Consider the following 22,617-nt stretch of genomic DNA (forward strand, 5'->3'; position numbering starts at 1 on the left):
TAAGGTTTAGGTCAGTGGATCAAAAGAGCTTTTGATCAGAGGGTCTGGAGGTATGTGTTTGCTGTCAAAAGGAAGGGGGACCATCAGTCCTTGGAAAGAAACCACTGTGTCGCAGAAGAGGCATACACCTGGAATAGAGAGCCTTGAATGAGAGCCAGGGAAGGGCTTGAAAAACGAACTGGTGTGATGTGGTTTCATGGCTGTAAGGGCAGTAGGATTCTAGCAGAGGTAATCTAGGTCTACTGCAGCCAGTGTAATGTTAGTCAGGAATCCTCAGATATATAATAGATAAAGTACCCTCTGCCGTACATTATAAGGTGATTGTAAGTCACCGAGGAGTTCCACAACGACATAGAGGAACGAGCTTAAAGTCGGGTTCCCTTATAAGATTATGAAACTCTGAAGTGATTTAATAATGTCCTTCTCATGTACACCAGAGGGTACTTTATCCCGTATAATACATGGTCACATCATCACCTTTCCCACAAACCACTTAAAAACTTGAGCGCAGCTCTTTCATATGAAAGAGTGAGCATGTTTGCAAACACAAAGAATAGAAACAAAACTACCAGTGCAAAATAAAACACATCAAAAATCTCTTAGATATTTCTTGCAAACAGATATTAGAAACAGTTCAATTCAAGTAAGTTTAAAAAAACTAAAAATCTGTAGTAGTTTGGAATGTGTAGAAAAATGAAAAAAGATTTTAGCTTTCCCTAAGTGCAAAAAATAAACATATTCCCTATGCTTGTCATTATAAGCTATTAAAATAAAGCAGAAGAAAGAAATACAACATTATGTTTTCGTTGCTTTAAACAGCTGCTTCAATTAATATCCGTGACATGACCTGAATTTGACCTGGGCTGCTGGCTCTGGCAGCAGGCATTGTGAGGTCAGGACTCGACTGTAATATCCTATAATAGTCGAGTTCTGATGTCTTTTCTTTATACAGCAAAAGCAATAAGAACAGATTGCTGCACAAATGAAACATTCATCCCCAAATCTGGGTTTAATCTATTTTTTTTTGCGCACCACGCCACCCCAGTTTGAAGACAGCCATATGCAAATTAGTCTTAACCCGGTTCCCAATGGGAACTGCCAGGCCAGTTCTTCCCTGGACTGGAAACAAGCATCCTGAGACATGGTTTCGATGTATCACCCCTCATCTGCCAGGCTGGCTTGAATCCAGTGGTACAATGAGCACGTGACCCATGTCTGGGAATACCCTTCCCAGTTAGGGCGACAAAGGTCTTTACTTTATAATCAGCAGCTGGGTGCGTTCACCAGTCACAGATTATAAAGAAATTAGATAATGCCATTTATACAGGGATTAGAGAATTCCATGCATTATAAAAAGAAATAGGGACTGCTGTTTATACAAAACAGAAATGGAAAACTCAAAATAGGGGGTATTTATCAAATCTGTTGCCTCTTTCTGAGGTAATCGTAATCAAAGCCTAAAAGTGCAATTTATTGCAAAGCTAGCTTTATCATCGAAATGCCTGCTTATGTTTAACATTGTGGTTGTGTAAGATAAGCTTGAAATTCCATTTTTGTGGCATTTTACTAACCAGAAACTTTTAACAGATTTTTAGCACAAATGATTGCTAGGTTTGGTAATGTTTGCTTCAGAATTGGAAGCCCATAAGCCATTAATGGCAGGCACCCTCCAGCTGCAGTGTCTGATACCATAATTACCACTGTACATAGATTCGCACAAAAATGTGTGCAGTACATTTTTTAAATCCCTTTCCTCCAAGGAAAAGGACCTTTTGCTGCCACCACCCTGCTGGGAATGATCTATCCACAAGACAAATGAATAAGTAAACTAGATTTAGTTAAAAAAAGTCAATTGATTTCTCTATGGCTGTTAATGTTATACATAGCACTGCTTGTTATAATCACTGTGGGAAACCCACCATGACGACAAAGATTCAAGCATGTGAAACTATGAAAGATTCAATACTGGAGAAATGTGGGGCAACCAATACGCAGTGCTGCCAAGTGCTGCTAGCTTCCATCACTGAACAGGTTCTACTAAGTTCACCCCTCAGTTTTTTCTTTACCTCATGTAAATACTGATGCAGCGTCTGAGAACTAATTTTTCAGTCAGAGCAAAACAACATGGTTTCCCGACTGTAAGATATCTTCCCTTGTGGGGTTTTGTAAGCTATCTCTTCCTGTAGTGTTGCTGCCATTAGTATACAAACTATCTCACGATAATTGCCATCAGAGTTCTATTGCAATTTCCTGGGATGAATTTCTGACATGGAGTATGATGAACCATGCATCTGTCATGCAAGAACTTACATGTCTTCAAAAAAATACCGAGTGTGTTCCCACAGCCTACTCAAGTATCCATATGTTGCTTTTCCTACTCTCTATTCAAGGTCAGTTTTCTTGATATTCTTTCCAAAGATCACAATTTTTGCTTTTCTAAATCTGTTCCATGAATATCCCGTTGGATCCTCTGCAGTTCTCAATTCAATGGCTCCTGTTGTATGCCCTTAATTATCCACCCTTTGTTGAATCTGAATGTAGGCCACACTATTCTTTAATTGTCTATAAGTAGTACCTCTTTCACTTCGGCATCTGTTGCTCATTATACACCCTACTGCCATCCACTCATTTATTTTGTGAATCCCTGACGATATGCAAGGATTTTATTTATTTATTTTATTTATTTTATCAATTTATAGGGCGCAACAGCTACCCAAAAAGGGTTTCCCGGCGCCTAGACACAGCTAGTTTGAGGGCAGATAGAGGGGGAGGTGGCTGTTGAGTGTTTATTGTTCAAACAGCCAGGTCTTAATAAGCTTTCTGAACTTGAAATAATTTTCTTCCTTTCGGATGCAGGGGGGGAGCGTGTTCCAAAGAGAGGGTCCTAGATAGGCAAAGGATCTGCCACCTATTCTTGTCCGTTTGAACCTTGGTACGCAGAAACAGGCTGCCGTCTGCGACCGGAGGTTTCTCTTAGGAGTATAGAGGTAGGCAAGATTTTGAAGATATTTAGGCGCTGTACCTGCTTTAATTCTGAACAAGTAGTTCAGAGCTTTAAAGCGGATTCTGCTTTCGATCCTGAGCCAATGAAGATTCCGACGATGGTTCGAGACTCCGGAATGCTTCGGAATATTGCAGAGTAACCGGACCACAGCATTTTGCACTATCTGCAGTCGTCCGATCACAGATTTGTTTGCTCCCAAATACAGAATGTTGCCGTAGTCAAGCCTTGATGTAATGAGGGCATTGACTACGGTCTTTTGCGTTGACACAGGCAGCATCCAGAGGATCTTCCTCAACCATTTAACTATGGTAAGGCATAGGCCGGTTACTTTACTGGCCTGTTTGTTCATGGATAGGGAGTTGTCCAGTATAAAGCCCAAGTTTCGGGCGTGGGTCACCGGGGTAGGAAAAGTGCCCATCTGGTCGGGCCAGTGTACGGGATTCCAGAGATCTTGATCTTTTCCCAGGATCAGTATTTCCGTCTTGTCGCCGTTTAGTTTTAACTGGTTTTTTGTCATCCAGTTCAGGATTTTTAAGAGTCCTTCCTTAAGTAACGAAGGGGAGTGAGGACAAGATTCAGAGAGGGAAAAGATGATTTGGGAGTCGTCGGCGTAGTTCATAAGCGTTAGACCTGATTGTTCAACTAGGTCGGCCAGGGGTTTAAGATATATATTGAAGAACAAAGGACTTAGAATGGACCCCTGGGGCACTCCATGCGATGCAGGCAGGGTGTCTGAGACGGCTCGTGAAGATGCAATCTGGAAAGTTCGGCTAGCCAGGAAGGATCTGATCCAATCCAGTGCCTTTCCTCGTACGCCATTTTTATCCAGCTCTTTAATAAGAGTTTCATGGGAGATGGTGTCGAACGCCGCACTTAGGTCCAATAGCACGAGTGCGACTGTCTGACCTTGGTCGAGAAGCTTTCTGATATGTTCAGTAACTCCGAGCAGGGCGGTTTCTGTAGAGAAACCGGCCCTGAAACCAGATTGTGAGGAATGAAGTAGAGAGTTTTCTTCTGCAAAAGTGGCTAAAGCAGAGTGTACATGTCTCTCTAAACATTTCGAAAATGCTGGGAGTAGAGATATAGGTCTATAGTTGGCCAGTATTTCAGGGTTTGCAGTCGGCTTTTTCAGAAGGGGCGTCACCATGGCATGCTTCCATAGGGCTGGGACAGTGGCGAGGTCAAGGAAGAATTAAGGAGATTAGCAAAGATCTCCAATGCGTGGTCATCCAGTTTTTTAATGATTTTGATGGGGATGGGGTCCCTGGGAGAGCCGGATTTGACGGTTTTAAAAATTTCCTTCAAATTATCTATCGAAAGAGCAGGCCAGGATTCCAGTACGTTTTCACCCAGAGGAGAAGGTATTGAAACAGAGGGAGGGGAAGGTTCTGAGTCAGTATTTTTTGCCTTGATATCTAGGATGATTTTGTCGATTTTCTCAGTAAAAAAGCATGCTAACGCCTGGCATTGTTGCGTGTTTAATGGGGGTGCAGCAGCTGTAGTGTGTGCACCAGCCAGTTCCTTAACTTTAGAGAAAAGAGTTTTAGGCATATTTGTTGCTTCTACAATAGTTTCAATAGGATTCAATCAGCACTTGGGCAACTTTTCTACAAATGTGGGTTCCTACTGCTGTTGGCTCTCACAGATATGTGTGATTAAGTCCCTCATTTTCTCAAAGTGCCATTGTGTTTTGGACCTATTAAAGTACAGTATTAACCCTGAACATCAATACAAGACAAATTCACCTGATTTATGTTAATTTAAGTATATCTCAAAAGCAACCTCACTTGCTGTCTGAACATGTAGACATTCGGAGAAGGCTGCTAAAAGTACCTCAAACCATCCACTAGGAACAGACTCCAGAAAACCAACATCCTGCTATGACCAACGAGCCTGCTCACTCAGAGATGTGAATTGCATTCGGCATTCCAGCAACACTGTGAGAGCTGCAAGCTAAGGTGAATTTCATTAGGCGGAGAAAAGGTGGTGATGGACGGAGCGTTGACAATACAAACACTCACCCCCAGTCAACTGATCTGGGTTTAATCCATCACCGTTCTTTAGCTCACTTCGCCACCCCAGTTCAGACATGGCCATATGCAAATCAGTCTGACCCTGTGCCTCATGGGAACAGTCCAGCCCGAACTGCCAAGCCATATCTTCCCTGGATCGAAATCAAGCTTCCGAGGACCGGTTTCTGGCATTACAGACGTCTTGCGGAAAAAAAAGATGGATTTAGGCCCAGATCTCTGTACTGGGGTGAATGTATGACATTGTTCTGCATTCTGTCCATCAAAAAAAAAAAAAAAAAAAAAAAAAAAAAAAAAAAAAAAAAAAAAAAAAAAAAATCAACTGATCTGGGTTTAATCCATCACCGTTCTTTAGCTCACTTCGCCACCCCAGTTCAGACATGGCCATATGCAAATCAGTCTGACCCTGTGCCTCATGGGAACAGTCCAGCCCGAACTGCCAAGCCATATCTTCCCTGGATCGAAATCAAGCTTCCGAGGACCGGTTTCTGGCATTACAGACGTCTTGCGGAAAAAAAAGATGGATTTAGGCCCAGATCTCTGTACTGGGGTGAATGTATGACATTGTTCTGCATTCTGTCCATCAAAAAAAAAAAAAAAAAAAAAAAAAAAAAAAAAAAAAAATCAACTGTGTTTTTTTCGAATTTTATTAGGCAACATACTGTTGCAGTGTCCCATCACACAGCTTCCTCATGGTGTGCCCTTTGCCAGAAAAAGCATGTCACTACATATGTTTTCCTACTGGGGCTACCATGCCTTGGGTTCAGACAAGATACTACTATTGGCAGCAATTGTCTCACATATCTGCGATCTCACCTGCTGTAGGTTTAGTAGGCCTCAAAACTCAGGTAATATTATTGGCCTACACTTTCGATACATCTTAAGATGGATCTCAGTGACTCCTTCTCATGCTTTTTTAGGGAAAGATTAGAGTGCAGTTACATTAATTAATCGATTAATGTAACTGCACTCTACTTTATAGCCGGGTTGAAATTATCACCGGCTTTGGGATTTACGAGTTTCTGCACCATTTTACACAGCCCTGAAGAAGCCGTGGGACTATTTTCCTAGACAAAACACGTGTTGGCTGGTTGATTTGGCTGGTTGCTTTTCAACGCGATAAGAATAAAAGAATCAAGAAACAACTCTTCTGTGAACTTTAATGTGATAATTCTCAAATGGACTTACGTTTATGAAATTTCATTTGTACACTTATATACGTTTGTCCAGGATTCAGGTTTATAAGTTGAAATGTTACAGATGTGGTAATGGTCTATGGTGCGAATAAAGAACATAATTACCTGAGAATGGTATTAAGTGAGCTGAAGAATGCTGGTCTTACTAACAAGAAAAGTAAATGCAAAATATTAGTTCCTTCACTTGAATTTGACTGTTGAGTGAAAGTATAAACCCAAATTGGTTGTGAAGGCCCGTTTTCCTAGTAACAAAGATGGATCAAATAATTTTTGGGTCTAGTAGAGTACATGTCCAAATTCATAAAAAAAGTTCTCGGGTTAAGTCCAACCCATTATATCTCTACTAAAGAAAGGTACTTCCTTTGAGTGGGTGCAAGAACACACCAATACATTTAACACATTTAAGAAAGCTATTACCTTAGCCCCCTGCATTTGTAATTTTGATAGTAAACTTGACAGTACACTTACAACAGATTCCACAGAGGCCTAGGGGAAAGCCTTTCTCAGGTATCTCCAAAAGAAGCAGAAATAAATTACTCAACCATAGAAAAAGAAGCATTAGCATGTTTTTGGGCTACTAACCATTTCATATACTACTCGTGTGATCTACCTTTTGTGTTAAGGACAGACCACAAACCCCTTGTTCCAGTTTTCTAAAAAATAAAGATATTCAAAAATCCATTCCTAGAATCAGCAAATGGGTTCTGAACCTGCAAAATTTCAATATTATGGTGGAATATGTTCCAGGTGCAAGGAATGCAGCAGATGATTTTTCGTCTTGACTCCCTATTAATAATACTAGTGAGGACCCAGGACAGAATTTGCCTGTCATTCAAGTAAATATCCCAACTTTAATCAAATCAAAATGCATGTCTATGGATGAGACATTAAAATTGGTCCAAGAAAAAATCATTAAGGGGTGGCCTAATAAATGTATGGAATAACCTGTTGAATTGTAACCTTACTGGAATGTAAGGGAAGAACTATCTTTGCAAAGGGAAAATGTCTTGTGATCAGGTTAGAAAACTAAACGAAAGTTTATAAATTCAAGGTGCAGAATTGCAAGATTTTCGTAGGAGGCAGCTCGTCAATAGTCATCGCCGCGGCTACACGTACAGAGTAGACGAACGAAAACCTGTTTCCCAAGTAGCAGCATTGCAGGACCGCTTGTATAGTGGCAGAATACATATATGAGGAGAGCACAATAAAGTACATTACAAGCAGCAATATTGTTAGAAAAGACAGCGAATGTAATCCTACCTTTCTGGTGAGGAGATTGTATAACTGCAGGATCAAAGTGACGCTTTCCCCGCCTCAAGATGGCGGTCGCACAATAAGAGTGCTCTGGACCCCCCATCTGTCATCTGCCCTGCATCCCCCTACAGCAGGTCCCATCGACGGACAGCCCTGGTGTCCCTGGACTCCCTTGGCTGTCGCCCACTCCCCGGCGGAGCTGGGGGTCTGCCCGAGGGCTGGCAGCGCCTCCGCCGGCTCGACCCCTCCTGGCCGCGAGGTTTGTAAAATGGCAGCCCCCAGTTAAACAACAGGGCGGCCTGGTCTTGTGAGCCGCGACCGGCGCTTCCTGGCTGCCCAGTGGGTTCTCCGACCCCGCCGGATGGGTGGGCCTCTGTGGTGCTTCACTTCCCGCTGAGGTCCACCCCACCGGACGCGGAGCCTTCCCGGAGCCGCTGCACCGCCCTGCCTGGCCCGGGGGTGCAACGCGGTGCTTGCGGTGGCCCCGCGGACATCCAGCCTGGGCTGTCGAGCCGGAGGGAGACTCCCGGCGAGGATAGCCCTGGATCCTTTTGCTGCGGTGCCGTCTGGCCCTGCCCCTGCAGCCTGCCGAGATCCGGGGCCGCTGCGGGCCTGACAGCGAAGAGGGAAGCCTGTCCTGAAGCGCGGGGCTCCCGTCGGCCTCCCCCGTGGGCTGGATAAGAGGGCTGGGAGGCCTGGGAGCCCCGAACGCACCACCTGCGGTAGCGGCCCCCCTGGGGACACCTCGTCTGGGGCATTGGAGCTCCGTGAGACCCTGCGAGACCAACCCGGTAACTGCCACGACAACGCTGCATCGGTGGACCCTGGCCAACGACCTGAGGCGACTGGGGCCGCCGTGGCCCGTAGAGGTGAGGAGAGGCCTGGGGCGGGGCGAGGGGCTCCCTAGTGATCTCACCCCGAGCCGCTTGGTCGGGCTGGGAGGCCTGGGAGACCTGGGTACACGCGGACGGAGACAGCCCCGCCGTCCGACCACTGACCGCCCCCCTCCGCCTGCTCAATAATCAGCCCTGGCTCCTTCCCCCGCTGAATTGGAACCCCCGGGGCACTTGGCTGACTGGCGCGATGGATTGGCGGGGCGCCTGCCTCCCGGACCTGCGGCCTATGGACCTGGAGGCCAGGAGCGCCTTGCCCTCATTGAACCACCCCGAGGCCCTGGCGATGTGAGGACTTATGGAGGCACCGGGGCCTGTGGACTGTAATGTACTGCTGAGACCCCGCTCCCCTTCACTCAGGACCGCGCCGGACGCCTGCCTTCCGGATCTGCTCCCCACGGGCCTGGAGGCCCAAGAACGCCTCGCCTACCTACCACTGTTGCCTTTGAACCATCACTGCTCCACCTCCGGGGCTTTGGCAGGGTGGGGGTCTGCGGCGGGTGCTGGGGCCCGTGGACCGCATTGCTGAGGCCCTGCTCCGCTTCACTGGAGACTGCTTGAACCCGCTGCTGACTGGCACCTTGCTCCGTACGGTCGCCTGGGGGTCTCTCGCTCGCAACCCCCTTTTCCTCCCCCGGTCTTCTGGCTCCCTAGACCTTGCCGCACAAGGGGCCCGGGGGCCTGCGGTCGGCGGCAGATTCACGGCGCCAACACCAGAATCCGGATACCTGAATCCTCTGAGAGGCCGGGAAGCCCAACCCTCTGGAGTGAGCTCCTGAAACTGCAGCATCCCTCACGCGCCGACATCCGGCTCACTGCGATCATGGGCAGGGGGAAGACCACGCAGACCCCGGTCCCCCCGTCCCAGATGCGAATGGACCAATTCACCAAATCAGACAATGAATCCAGCGCCAGCCCCCTGCCTCCGCCAGGGACTGAGGGGGTGGGGGTGGGGGGGGGGGGGACTTGTCCACAATTCTCCAGGCGATCAGCGCTTCCCAGGCATCTGTTGAGAACAAAATTGGGAAAGTGAGGGTAGATGTGGCCCTCATCCGACAGGACCTCCGGAATGCCACGGCGCGCATCACCGAAGCCGAATCCTGTATCTCCACGGCGGAGGACAACCTGACCATCCTAAAGACCCAGGTGGCTCGCCTTCAGACGCTGACGTCGGATCTCCATCACAGGGCGGAGGACACCGAAAACCGGGCTCGCAGGAACAACTTACGCCTCCTGGATTTCCAGAGGGAGTGGAGAGGGGTCCCACCGCCGTCTTCCTCGAAACCTGGATCTGCTCCTGGATGCCCGCGGAGAAGCTCTCCCCCTGGTTCGCAATAGAGCGAGCCCACCGCTCCCTGGCACCCAAGCCACCCCCTGGAGACCCTGCCTGGCCCTTCATCCTCCGTATCTTCAACTTCTGGGACCGGGACGCCATCTTGGGGGCTGCCAGAGACCTGGGCCCCCTGCTCTTCCAGAACTCTAAAATAATGATCTTCCCGGATTACTCCAGAGAGGTCCAATCCCAGCGCAGGTCCCTCGACGAGGTCAAGCAAAAGCTCAGGGCACTGGTGTTGCGCTATGGTCTCCTCTTCCCGGCCCGCCTCAAGGTCCTTTTTCAAGACAAGTCCTTTTTCTTCGATACCCCACTGGCGCCCTTGACCTGGCTCACAGAGGAGCGTCCCCTTCTGCCGGGGCGGGCTCCATCTCCTGTCCGGGGGCCCACATCCCTCCCTAATCCCGAGATGCCCAAGCCACGGCGATGCCGGACTGGATCCCGCAGGCGGGCCGCCGTCGACAGGAGGCCTCTCATTCACCAGGGGGTGGGGGGTCCCGACGGTCCCCATCTCCGCTCCCGGATCGGGGCACACCCCCCTCTGCAGCGTCCTCCTCCTTGGTCATCATCGATTGGACCTCTGAGTCGAGTGCGAGCCTACGAAAGACAAGATCGGACTCGGACTTGTCCGGCAGCCCTGTGATCCGGGGAACCCCAAATGATGCGGAGGCCTGAACCAGGGCCACTTGATATCTGATCATTGCTGACTGAACCCGAGCAGCCGGGCCTGCCCCGGTCAGCCGCCTGGGCCTTACTCTACGCCGGAGAGCTGGATGCCGGAGAGGTTCCCCTTGGGATCAGGAACCCGAACTGTCCACGTTCTTTTACTTTATGCTCTTGCTCTGTCTTCCTCTTCCTCCTGATATCATATCCTTTCTGTCACTTGTGAGACTGTTGCTAATATCCTGAAATGCATTTACCATTGAAGCTATATTGTCTAAAGCTGCTGGCATTTATCCGGCAATATGGAGGCGGATCCTCCTTAGCAAACTCTTGATTGTGCTACTGCTCCCAACTAACCGTTTTAAGTTTAGTGCCTTCCCCTAGCAGGGGTTTTCTTTGGGTGGTTGGACTTTGGGGTGACAGATGATTCCTGTTTCGAAGTGTTGAGTGGGGGAGTTGGGGGGTATCCAGGAGAGGGGAGTCCGTAGGCTCCTATTGGTTTGTTGTTGTTTGTAGCCGCCTACGGGCCGCTTTTTAGTTTAGCTATGTTCAGCCGCTCCTCGGCCTTTGTTGGTGCTACCTGCGGGTGGCTGGTTGCAGCTCCTCCTCTTGGCGAACTACGGTGGGTAGATACACTCCTGACACATACCTCCTGTTACCCAATGTTCTTGCTATACTGGGCGCCTGCAGGCAGCCACGGGGGTGGCCGCGGGCGGACGCCCCATCCCCCTTGCTCCATGCCTGGACCTCCGGTAACCCAGCTCCGCTAACATGCCTTGATAATCTCCCTCTGCCTCGGCGCGGCGCTGCGGGGCCTCTCTTCCTGGGTGCGCCCCCCTTGGTCCCATGCTCCCCTACATCCCCCCTCGCCTAATGGCGTACATGCTCGTTAGACCCCGCCACGTTCTCTCCTGGAACGTCAATGGTCTCCTCGACCATATTAAGCACACAGCCATTCTCCGAGCGGCTCACCGCCACGCGGCAGACGTCCTCCTTCTCCAAGAGACCCACCTCCTAGGAACGCAATGCAACTTCCTGGCCCGATACAGATTTGCGACAGTCTGGCATTTCGGGTTTCTGCGCGGATCCCGAGGGGTGGCAATTCTGCTCCGGAGAGGTCTCCCCTTTACCCTGGTTAAGGCATACACTGGCCCACAGGGGCGATATGTGGTGAAATCGGGCATGGTGAAGGGCTGCCCTCTGAATATCCTGAACCTCTACATTCCGCCTACCCTCCTGTCCCCGACACTTCGGTGTCTCACACAGGTACTTTCCTCCTTCTAGCATGGCCTTACGGTGGTTGGTGGTGACTTTAACGCCGTCATGCAGCCCCAGCGGGACACGACTGGTGCCCCGTCTGTGACCCGAATCTCCTCCGCAGCGGCCCTATCGAGCTGGGCTTTGGCTCTGGGGCTCTGCGACGTGTGGCGAGTCTGGAACCCCCGCACAGCGCAGTACACCCACACGTCGGCCTCCCACCATACCCACTCCCGCATTGACCTTCTCTTGCTCCCGGCCACTGACTGTCACCTGGTCTCGGGAGCGATTATCATGACCAGGGGACTGTCCGACCATTCCCCCGTCTCCCTTCAACTTGGCTCCGCCCCAACGGGACCGCAGGCGGTATGGCATTTCAACGCGTGGTTCCTGCAGGACCACGCACTGGTGGACACGCTAGGGCAGGAGCTAACCCACTACTTCTCTACCAACGAGGGTTCGGTCCCCTCGCCAGGAACCCTGTGGGAGGCCGGCAAGGCGGTGATTCGTGGGGTGGCGAGGGGGCTTGTCCATGCCAAGCGGACGGACCGGCTGGCCTGGCTCGCGGAGTTGGAGTCCCAGGCTGCCCGGCTGAACAAGCCTCCGCTGGATGTGAGGACCCCATCCGGCAATTGGCGCTGATTCGAGAAGAGCTCCGCCAGATCTCACTGGACTCAGCCCAAATGTTATGACGTCGTCGGTGGCGCGGGTGTATAGCTGGGGTGACAAAAATGTCAAACTCCTGTACAACTTGGTCTCCCACCCCAAGATCCACCGCATTATTCCGGAGGTCCGTGCACTGGATGGCACCCTTCAGGTAACCTCCGCGGCCATAGCCGGAACCTTTGCGGATTTCTATGATTGCCTATACGCGGCACGACCGACTGATGCGCCTCTAACTACCCTCCTGAGCAAGGCTGGTGCTCGGCTCCCCTCTCTTACAACTGAAACCGCAGAGGCCCTGGAGAAGCCCTTCACCCTAGACGAAGTCCTGGAGGGTATCCCCCTTCTGCACCGTGGCAAGACGCCTGGCCCAGACGGGTTTCCACAGGAGTACTACGCTGCTTTTCGGGATATCCTGGCTCCCCGACTGCTGGGCCTCTTTCAACACGTAGTGGAAAATGGCTCCTTTCCCCCTGAATCGGACTTGGCCACGATTGTGGTCATCCCCAAGACTCAACCGCCCTCCACGAACTGAGCGGACTTCCGTCCAATCTCACTTATCAATACCGAGATCAAGCTCTTCGCCACGATATTGGCCCAGCGGCTCAGCCCCTTCTACAGGATATGGTCCTCCCGGACCAATGTGGTTTTATGCCGACCAGAGGCACCTGTCACTGCATCCGCCGCCTCCACCTGGCCTTGGCCCACCGTGCCCGCATGACCCCATATTTGGCCCTCCTCTTTCTTGACTTTGAGAAAGCCTTTGACACGGTGGGTTGGGCATACCTGCAAGACGTGCTGGAGGCGATGGGCTTCTGCCCGCTGTTCCGCCGCTACATTGGGATCCTGTATGCTAACACCAGGACCCGGTTGTTGGTCAACGGGTCGCTCTCTGAGGCATTCCCGATCTGTAGAGGCACGCGCCAGGGGTGTCCCCTCTCCCCACTCCTGTTCGCGCTAGCGATGGAGCCCCTGGCAACGCTCATCCAACAGGACCCCCTCGTCCAGGGTGGACCTGGAACGAGAGCCACGTAGACAAAATAGCCCTTTACGCGGACGACGTGCTCCTATACCTGGCGGACCCGGCGTCTTCGGGCCTCAAATTCCTGCAAATCCTCGTTGACTTCGAGAGAGTCTCCGGCCTTTGGCTCAACGCGGCCAAATCCACCCTGGTCCCGCTGCATCCCTCACAGGACTGCTACAACTGGCAGTCGTCCACTCCCCTCAGACATCACTTGGTTAAATACCTGGGGATATGGGTGGCCCTCCTGCCGGAGCTAGAATGGGCACTGAACATCACACCCCTGGTGGCCCGGATGAGGTTAGATCTTAAAAAATGGCAAACCCTTCCCCTCAACCCCCTGGAACAAAGTGCTCTGTTCAAAATTATGGTCCTTCCCCGCTTCCTCGACATCGAGCTTGACGGGACCATATCCCGATTCCTCTGGGGTGGTGAAAGACCGCGGATCTCCCTAGCACACAGCCGTATTCCCTCCTTTGATGGGGGCCTGGGGGTCACTCACCTCTACCTCTATTACCTTGCCACCAAACTGATAGTCATCCACGACTGGTACGCGGGCGGCTGGTCCGACCCAGCGTACCGCGTGGAACTAGAGGATACGGATTTCCCACGGATCCAAGCGTTCCTCTACGGATGCCTGGTGCCACAAACCATGGCGCCAATCACTAGAGCGGTTTTCCTGGCCTGGTGCGCCGCCCTGCGACACACAGGATGGGACCGTAAACGTACTCGTCAGACACCACTCTGGCACGGTACCTGGCTCCGGGAGGTTTCGTCCCTGAACGGATTCCGTCGATGGGATTTTATCGGCGTCTCGGTCCTTGGAGACGTCTGGGATGGGGGATCATATCAGTACCTTTGCAGACCTACAACAGCGCCACGCCATCCATGCATACCTCCCCTCACCAGTTACCCTCCCAGAGTTCAGCCTGCTAGAAACTCAAGTGATGGTGGGGAATCTGGGCAGGGGAGGAGTATCCCGCATCCATCGCTCCCTCGTGAATAATGGCCCCGCGTCCTTGGACAGGCTGCGCACCCGTAGGGAGGGATGGGTGGGCCCCCTAGAAGAGGCAGATTGGAGGGACGCTCTAGTGGCTCCACGTACCCTGACCACGTCCTCCAGGCTGTGCCTGGTGCAGATATACTACCTTATCACAACAACTCGTAAGAGAGGGTCCGAGGGAGGTGTTTTACGACCAGACAGGCTAGTACCCCCTGTGTAACTACTACAAAAACAACGAAGCCTGCAGGTGGAGTGGCGCTGAGATATAAGAATTAACACTGGTATAGATTAGCTTTAATGACTGAAAAATCAACTAGGCTAACAGCAGTTGCTGATTTAAGTCCTATCAGCCCACCTAATGGCGGAGCCTCATCATGTAGGACTTCCGGACCTAGGTTTGTGTGCGATCGCCCAGTTGTATTTTGGCGGCGCAACACTAGACCGAGGTACGGTCACCGCAATCATTCGTACAAAAGGTGGGACTGATGTGTGCAGTGCAAAAATTAAATAAAGTGAAGTGGCTTAAAATGGCTATCAAAGCAAACAAAGACCTTTAATAGTGTTTGCCTGGATGTCAGATTAAAAGATAGTGAAACGACAGTGTGAAAAAATCACTGTCTAACTTGCTCGGTAGAAATCCAAAAAGATCTATATAGGGCCAACATGTTTCTGCCTTTCTGTGAAAAGTCACTGGCATTCGTCAGGGCCAAGTTCTTATCTGCTACTGCAATAACACTATCGTGTGTGCTTAAATAATGAAAACAAAATAAGAGTGATCAATTAAGACCATCCTACCACATCTTCTTAGTATTGCTCTGTTGATGCAATTGGTCTTTCCTGTGTAGGAACGAGAAAAAAGGGGGGGGAGAATCATGTAGAAACTGCATATGGATGAACCTTAATGTTACATCTCTAACAAGTGTTATGTAAAAGGTGCTATAACTGTGCAAGACCAGTGAAAATTCAGAATAAACTCAGACTAGACCATCACTAATTTATGATAGCCACATTTAGAGTGCATTGTATTAAGTCACCCAAAGTTAATTAGTATACAAAAGTTTGGCACTTACCCATCAGTGTGTGGGAAGTAAACCTCACCTCACCCGGCAACTGCTCGGACGAATAAGGCACCGCTCTAAACATATAAAGACAGTCTCTGTTCTAGATGCTTGTCTTAAGGATTAGACCTCAGTATGCTGTTTAAAAACCCAATTATTTTCTAATCTGTCTAAAACATGTTGCCCACCAGTGTACCACGTGGCTGCATCAAACGAGTAAGGCATGTGACCTCCATTAGTTAAATTCAAGTAAGCGCTCTATAGTTGTCTAATGGCACTTGCTAATACCAATGATGACAGCTGTGTAGTATTGCTGTGTCAAACCATTGGGAAAGGAACCACACGTTATTAACTATACCTCTAGTCTGGGGGCCGACCTACAAACTATAACCCCCTCTACCAAAACGCATTGGTCCCTTCTTACCTGTCCGTCGGTACCTCGCGGCAGAATCTCGAGCCAAAGGGGAGGCACCGACGGGCAGGTCCACCGTCTATTTATGCTACCGTTAAGTGGCCGATTGTTGCCAGCTGGTTCCCTCAGCCATCTCGGGTACGTGTGCGCGGTGCCGAGACACTACACTGCGCACATGCGCACAACCTTCTTGGAATACGACGCGCATGTGTGTGAGTGAATATGCCTGACAGATTTAATGCGCATGCTCATTGGCCATGTGTTGGCGCCGCTACCCGGGCCGGATAGCGGAACACTGACACCAACGATCGCGCCTGTGCATTGACTACATATGAAGCGCTGTTGTACGCTGAGTGTAGAAACACGAGTGTTTTGTGCAACAAGCGCAACAACGCGACTATTTTAAAATAGGGAGTATATCCTTCTCTGATTACCAACGAGCGACGATGTTGACTAATGAACACCCACCAGTATAATAACTGCACAATTAATAGAGATTATACAGCATGGCCTCGATCGGCGATAACTAGGAGTATACTAGGGGAACAGGTAGGGTCAGGAAATCGAGCCCATCTATACCCTCGGTCGCTATCTAAGGTATTACGTTGAGGTTAGAGATATGGATTATAATCAGCATTTGTGTGCCGATGGACACTAGAATTAGGACCTAAAAAGTGATTTGTTAAGGTGCCCTGTAAATAGAGTGATCACCACGAAAGTGTGGAAATCTCAATCCCAATAGGTAAGCACACCTTGTTGTAATAATAAAGAGCTCCCAATGACAAATGTTGCACTCAGACAGACAACCAAGGAATGTTGTCATTAAGTCCATTGACATCAGATTTCAATCTAAAAATCCATCGTTGCTCCTTAACAAAAAGGAAGTGAGAGACATCAGCTATGTGTGGCGGGATGTGTGGCTGTTCCAGCACCACCCAGACCAAGTCTTCAGCTTTGTGATTTGCTGCCAGAAAGTGGTTGGTGAGACCAGTAGATTGCTTCCTGCACCGGATTGTGCTCTTATGTTCGCTGATGCGAGACTTAATCATCCTCGTTGTATGGCCCACATACTGCTTTTCGCAGGGGCAAGTGATCAGATAGATCAATTTTTCTGAATTGCAGTTTGTGTGTCTTGTTAGTCTCCATGGTCTGTTAGTGCCAATGTCTATTGTCAGGGTCTTGCGTGTCTGCGGGCAGGCAGCACAATTCCCACAGGGATAATGGCCTTGAACTGGATTGCTGTTCCAGAGGGTGTTAGTAATTTGTTTCATCTCGCTGCGTGGTCTGGTATGAACCAAATTATCCCGGATGGAAGGTCCTCTCTTAAATGCAAACAACGGGCGAGGTATTACACCTGCTGCTGTATTTAGAATTTTCCAGTGCTTCAGTATGGTTTTTTTCACTTGATTGGAGGATGTGGTGAAAGTTTGTACCATGGTCATCCGATCTCTTGTCGCCTCTGATCTCTTATGTTGCAGGAGTGCCTCCCGATTGTTGTTAAAGGCTCTCTTCCGCGCTCGGCGTACTAGATGGGTAGGATAATGCCGATCTCTCAGATTGAGTGCCAGTTCTTTGGCATGGTGCTCGTATAAGATGTTGGACAAACAATTCCGTCTCACCCTAAGGAATTGACCTACAGGCAAACTTTAGCGGAGCGATTGCGGATGGAAACTCTGGAATGACAACAATGAATTGCGTGCCATCGGTTTCTTGAAAAGTTCACTATGTAGGCCTCCCTCTGCTGGAAAAATCTGGAGATCAAGGTATGCCAATTTTTCTTTACTGCTCTCCATGGTAAACTTAAGAAACTGATTCCTGGAGTTCAACCATGAATGAAAGGTCGATACCTCCGTTGCTGTCCCTCTCCAAATCACCAAGATGTCATCAATGTATAGTTAAAGTGAAATAGCATACTATTGCAAATTGGCCTTTAGCATAGTACGGGTATGTGTAAATGACTGCAGCAAGTATAAGTCAGCCACCACTTTTTTAAATGAGGAAAGTGAACCTGAGATAGTCTGGAACAGATGGATACACATTTTCCATTCTTATTTAACTGCCATAGGGGGTGAGAAATATTAATCTATAAGAAAACAACACATCTTATTACATAACCTAGGGATTAATGGGCAGAGAATTTATGAAGATATCAGACCAAGATAGTAATGATACCAGAGATCTTGATGAAGATGAAGAGGAAAACATATATGTCACAACCTTGAAAAAAGTGGAAGCTCATTTTAAAGAAAGGGCACATGTGGTACTCGAAAGACATACATTTGTGTTATAGAGCATAAGGCAGGAATGAAAAAATAACATCTTACATTGTAGCTTTTAGAGGGCTGCCAGCAACGTTTGATTTTGGTCCTCTTATTGGCTCTTTAATCAGGGACCACCTAATCCGTTGTACTAATGATCATAAGGTTCATGAAAAACTTTTAACACAAAATCCTGATCTGGCAGAGGCAATAACCATAGCCAAGAACATACTGATATTTGCTTAAAAGAGATGAAAATAACTAAAGAGGACAAACACAATAGAGAGATCAATATCCTCACTGATGAGGAAAACGTTTGTAAGATCCATGAGGATAGACATAACAAGTAAAAAACGAAGAATGATAAGTTGAAATGTTGTTATCTAACAGGAGGGTTTTTAGTAAATAGGAAATTATGGCGCTCTGCTATATTTGCGTATGTAATAGGAAAAATAAAGTAGATACAGTGCTAACCAGGTAGGGGAGACCCCTGTAACCTCTATATGTGCGTAGGAGAACTCCTACAACAAAATGTAAACCTGAATCCTGGGCACACTTATATAAGAGTACACATAAAATTTCATAAACGTAAGTCACTTTGAGAATTATCACATTAAAGTTCACAGAAGAGTTGTTTCTTGATTCTTTTATTCTTATCGCGTTGAAAAGCAACCAGCCAAGGCAACTAGCCAACACGTGTTTCGTCTAGGAAAATAGTCCCACGACTTCTTCAGGGCTGTGTAGAATAGTTCAGAAACTCGTAAATCCCAAAGCCGGTGATAATTCCAACCCGGCTGGGTTATTAATGCAACTGCACTCTACTTTCCAGCCGAGTTGGAATTATTACCGGCTTTGGGATTTAAGGGAAGAACTATCTTTGCAATGCCTTGAGATCAGGTAAAATGTTTCTACCAGATAGAATAAGAAAACGTGTATGTGAATTAGCTCATGGGGGCAATTTAGGGAGGATTGTTACCAAAATCAAAATAAGAGCTGATTTTTGGTCCCCATACATGTATTCGTTAATAGAGGAGTTAGTCAAAAAATGTCATGCATGCAGTCTTACTGAAAAATCCAAAAACATCAGGAAAACCCCTGTAGAACTGGTTCAGGTGCCCATTAACCCCTGTAACAAACTAGGCGTTGATATTATAGGCCCTATACAGGTGGCAGGATTATATAAGGGATTCATATTAGTACTACTTGAACATTTTTCTAAATGCATTACAATAACATTTGGAATTTATGTTAACACCAAAAATCTCATATGTTTTCTGTCTGATGTTTTTTCCAGCGAGGGTATCCCTAGTACACTGATCAGAGATTATGGGGTCCAATGTGTATCTGAAGAAATTAAGCAGTTCATATCTAGTTTGGCCATCAAACATATCAAACCCCTTTTGTATTATCCTAGAACCAATGACATAGTGGAACACACTAATATGGTGATCAAAGAATCTCTGCAAATAGCATTGGCATCCTCCAAACTCATTATCCAATCTATGAAGCATATGTTGTGGTCTTATTATACTACCCCAAATATAGTTACAGGATTTTTCCAGTTTAGCTTATTAAGAGAACATAGACCAAGATCTAAACTGACTCCGAATTGGCTGTTTGAAGATAAAGCTATTCAGATAAATAAAGATGAAATGAAAGAGAGAATTGAGAAGATTCAAAAGAAATACGAAGAAAGTTATGACACAAAATGGGGCACTAATCTACATACGTGGAAAGAGGAGCAATGGGTCCAAGTAAAGAATCCTGGAACTAGTTTCAACAGGCTTAACAAATTTTACAAGCCTGAAAAAATAAACAAATTAAACAAAATGTCATAATGGAACAGGCACATGTGGACTATGGACAGATTTCTCCATACACTAATACTAAAGAGCCTAACGTTTATACAACATCTAATGGCAAAGTCCTGGTTCCTGAGAACAGAATTATGAGCAATGTGCACTCTCCATTGTGACAACTCTACTGTGTAATGACTTAACCATATGCATGGTATTGCTTTGCAAAAGTTGATCATACTAACAATATGACTATAGTAATAACTTTTACTCTTTCAGCCACAGTTTCAATTCAATTCTGTATCCTAATTTGTATGTGTTTATATTTTAGTTTTCAGAGAATCACTCTTTCTTTTCCCAGAGACATAAAAATGGACTCAAATATTTTTCTTTTGTTAGAATTGTATAATAAGGAGATGTGTTACAATTTACGAACGTTACATTCTTATGTATATAGGGCTGATAATGGTATAATATACATTGTTAATGGTATGTACCGCTTGGGGCGCTACCCTCCAGGGTTCGTGCATTGGTATGTCCTTTAGAACCTTCAAGGGAGTTCATTTAGAATGTTCAAAGAGGCTTGGCTGACAGAATGACTCAGCTGTGTGAGAGGCCAAATGAGGACGCACTTGCACTACAATAAACTTGTTTTATCCCTTAACACTACTCCTTCAAACAAGTTACTTCCTTCTTTTCAAATGTCTCACTTCCAAACTATTGCACACTAAAGATTGGGCTCTTAGTGTAAATACAAACATAATTAAACAAACCCCAAACTGCTTGTTATGAAGGTTACAGCATAATAACAACCAAGGCCCTTTAGCTTGTATGCCTCTTGAAAATACAAAGTTCTGAAACAATGTGTGATTAGTTAGTAAACAGTACAGCGAATAAATTAAAAAGTACAATATGGTTCTAACTGTGGTGACTTGAATAAAGATATATGATAGATGCATATGCAAATGGTTGGTGGTCACTGACGAATTTTAATAGTCGACTGCTCACGTTGTGGAAGGTACTATACATCTCACGTTTCCGAACTGTATTCTCACGCTATTTATGTCTCGTTCTCAGGCACAATTCCATACAGACTTTCAATCAAAGAGTCCTTCTGCGACATGAAGTTTTCATAACAGGATGGGGAACAAGCAGCAAACATGAAAGGAAGCATGCGGACTCCGAAAATCTTCTTGCATGGTCGGATGAAACGCAAACCTTCGCCATACATGGGCAGGCTGCAGCAGTCACAGATGGTAAATCTAGAGTGGACAAAAGGTAGTTAGACACTTTGCCTTCGAATGTATCCTTAATTTAAGCACAATTTCACAATATGGTTTTCTTATTGATTACAGTTCAAATAATCGACTTGGAATGCTTTACTTTTCAATGAACTGCAGTTATAATTTCTTCGTGAATATGTATTGAAAACATAATTAAACAACAGTACATTGCAGTTTTATGTATTGTCACAATAAAATGTTCACATTTTATAAATGTAATATTGCATATTTTCTCAAAAGGGCAAAATTGCATCATAATGTTTCTCTTGCAAATGCCAAGCTCATTCTGAAGCATATACATTGCCTTTTATCATCAATTACAGTGGTGGCTGGTGACATTTGAAAGTGATGGGGCATAAAAATTGAGTAGCGACGTGTGGTCCAGGGTATGAGCTCTAAATTTAAAGAAGTGTATTTCATTAACATAGAGAAGCATTTCCCCTTAGTAAGCCTGGGTGGTGAACTCTCCTCTGCTCGCGCAGTTTTCCGCACTCCGCGTTACGCAGAGCTCTGAAAAACGACCCCGAGGGGAGTGGAGTTTTTTTCCTCGCTGGTGCTTGTCAAAATCAAGTTCGCAAGCGCGAGTGGGGAAAATTTACCTCCCAGCGAGATTTCTCAATGCGGCCAGCCGGATTTCACAATGCAAGTGGTCACATATTCTCGCGACCACTCACGTTGAGAAACCGTCCATCCGCGTGCAGAAAAGTACAAAATCTACTCGGGCTGTAGAAAGGATGCAGCACCCGCTTGCACTATGCATGGTGCAGTTTGCGATAATTTCACAGCACAGACAAACACCCAGCGCTGAAAATTACAGCGAAAGGCATTTTTATAACAATCTCCGCTGCTTGCGGAGCTCCTCGTAGAGTGGCAGAGGTTTTTTTTTGCACTTTGCGAAGTACCAAATAGCGGAACACAGCAAACTCCACCCAGGGTTACACCTTGGTAAATCAGATCACATTTCTTCAGTGAGAGTTTTTAAAAAAATGCATTTAGAAACATTCTTTCTTCCAGTCATTTAGACAACAATGGCAATATTGAACTAAGAGGCAAGTCAGTTGTCATGTGCATCCTATGGGTGGCCTGGGGTGCTATTAAACATGGACAACATTATAATGTAATAAATCATACTCAAGAGACGGTTTATACAGCGCTTGCCCTGAACTCATGTATTTTGAGGTTCTCATTTATGTTATAATGAAGAAAAAGGAGGCAAAGTGAAAAAAGATAAATGCCAAGGATCACACAAGTTGGTTAAGTGGGTAAGTCGGGATTGATCCTAGTTTTCTGATTTAACATTTTGTGAAATTCATCCACTGGATATACATCCTTCGGTTCCCCTACACCCACCTTACACACATTCCTCACCCCGACCTACATCTTGCTGGCATCAGTACGGCCCTCAAGTCACTTCATATACCATACTTTGTGGCTGCTGGAGAAATGTTTGTGAGTACCAATGTTCTAGTGCATTTATTATCTTGTTTTGATAG

The 22,617-nt window shown here is 47.1% G+C and overlaps 1 protein-coding gene across 2 annotated transcripts in view; it reads right to left on the reverse strand.

Moving 5' to 3' along the window:
* Positions 1-19,216: 19,216 nt before the first annotated feature.
* LRRC63 (leucine rich repeat containing 63) overlaps positions 19,217-22,617 on the reverse strand; it is a 467,503-nt gene continuing 464,102 nt past the window's right edge. The window contains exon 11 of one of the 2 annotated variants that reach the window (XM_086935002.1): positions 19,217-21,103. In XM_086935002.1, the coding sequence (XP_086791128.1) occupies positions 20,902-21,103 (202 nt within the window). In that variant the 3' untranslated portion in view covers positions 19,217-20,901. The remainder of the gene's footprint in view (positions 21,104-22,617) is intronic. The other variant, XM_086935001.1, reaches the window with a different exon arrangement.

Source organism: Lissotriton vulgaris, chromosome 8, assembly GCF_964263255.1.
Source record: "Lissotriton vulgaris chromosome 8, aLisVul1.2, whole genome shotgun sequence".
NCBI classification, from domain to species: domain Eukaryota; kingdom Metazoa; phylum Chordata; class Amphibia; order Caudata; family Salamandridae; genus Lissotriton; species Lissotriton vulgaris.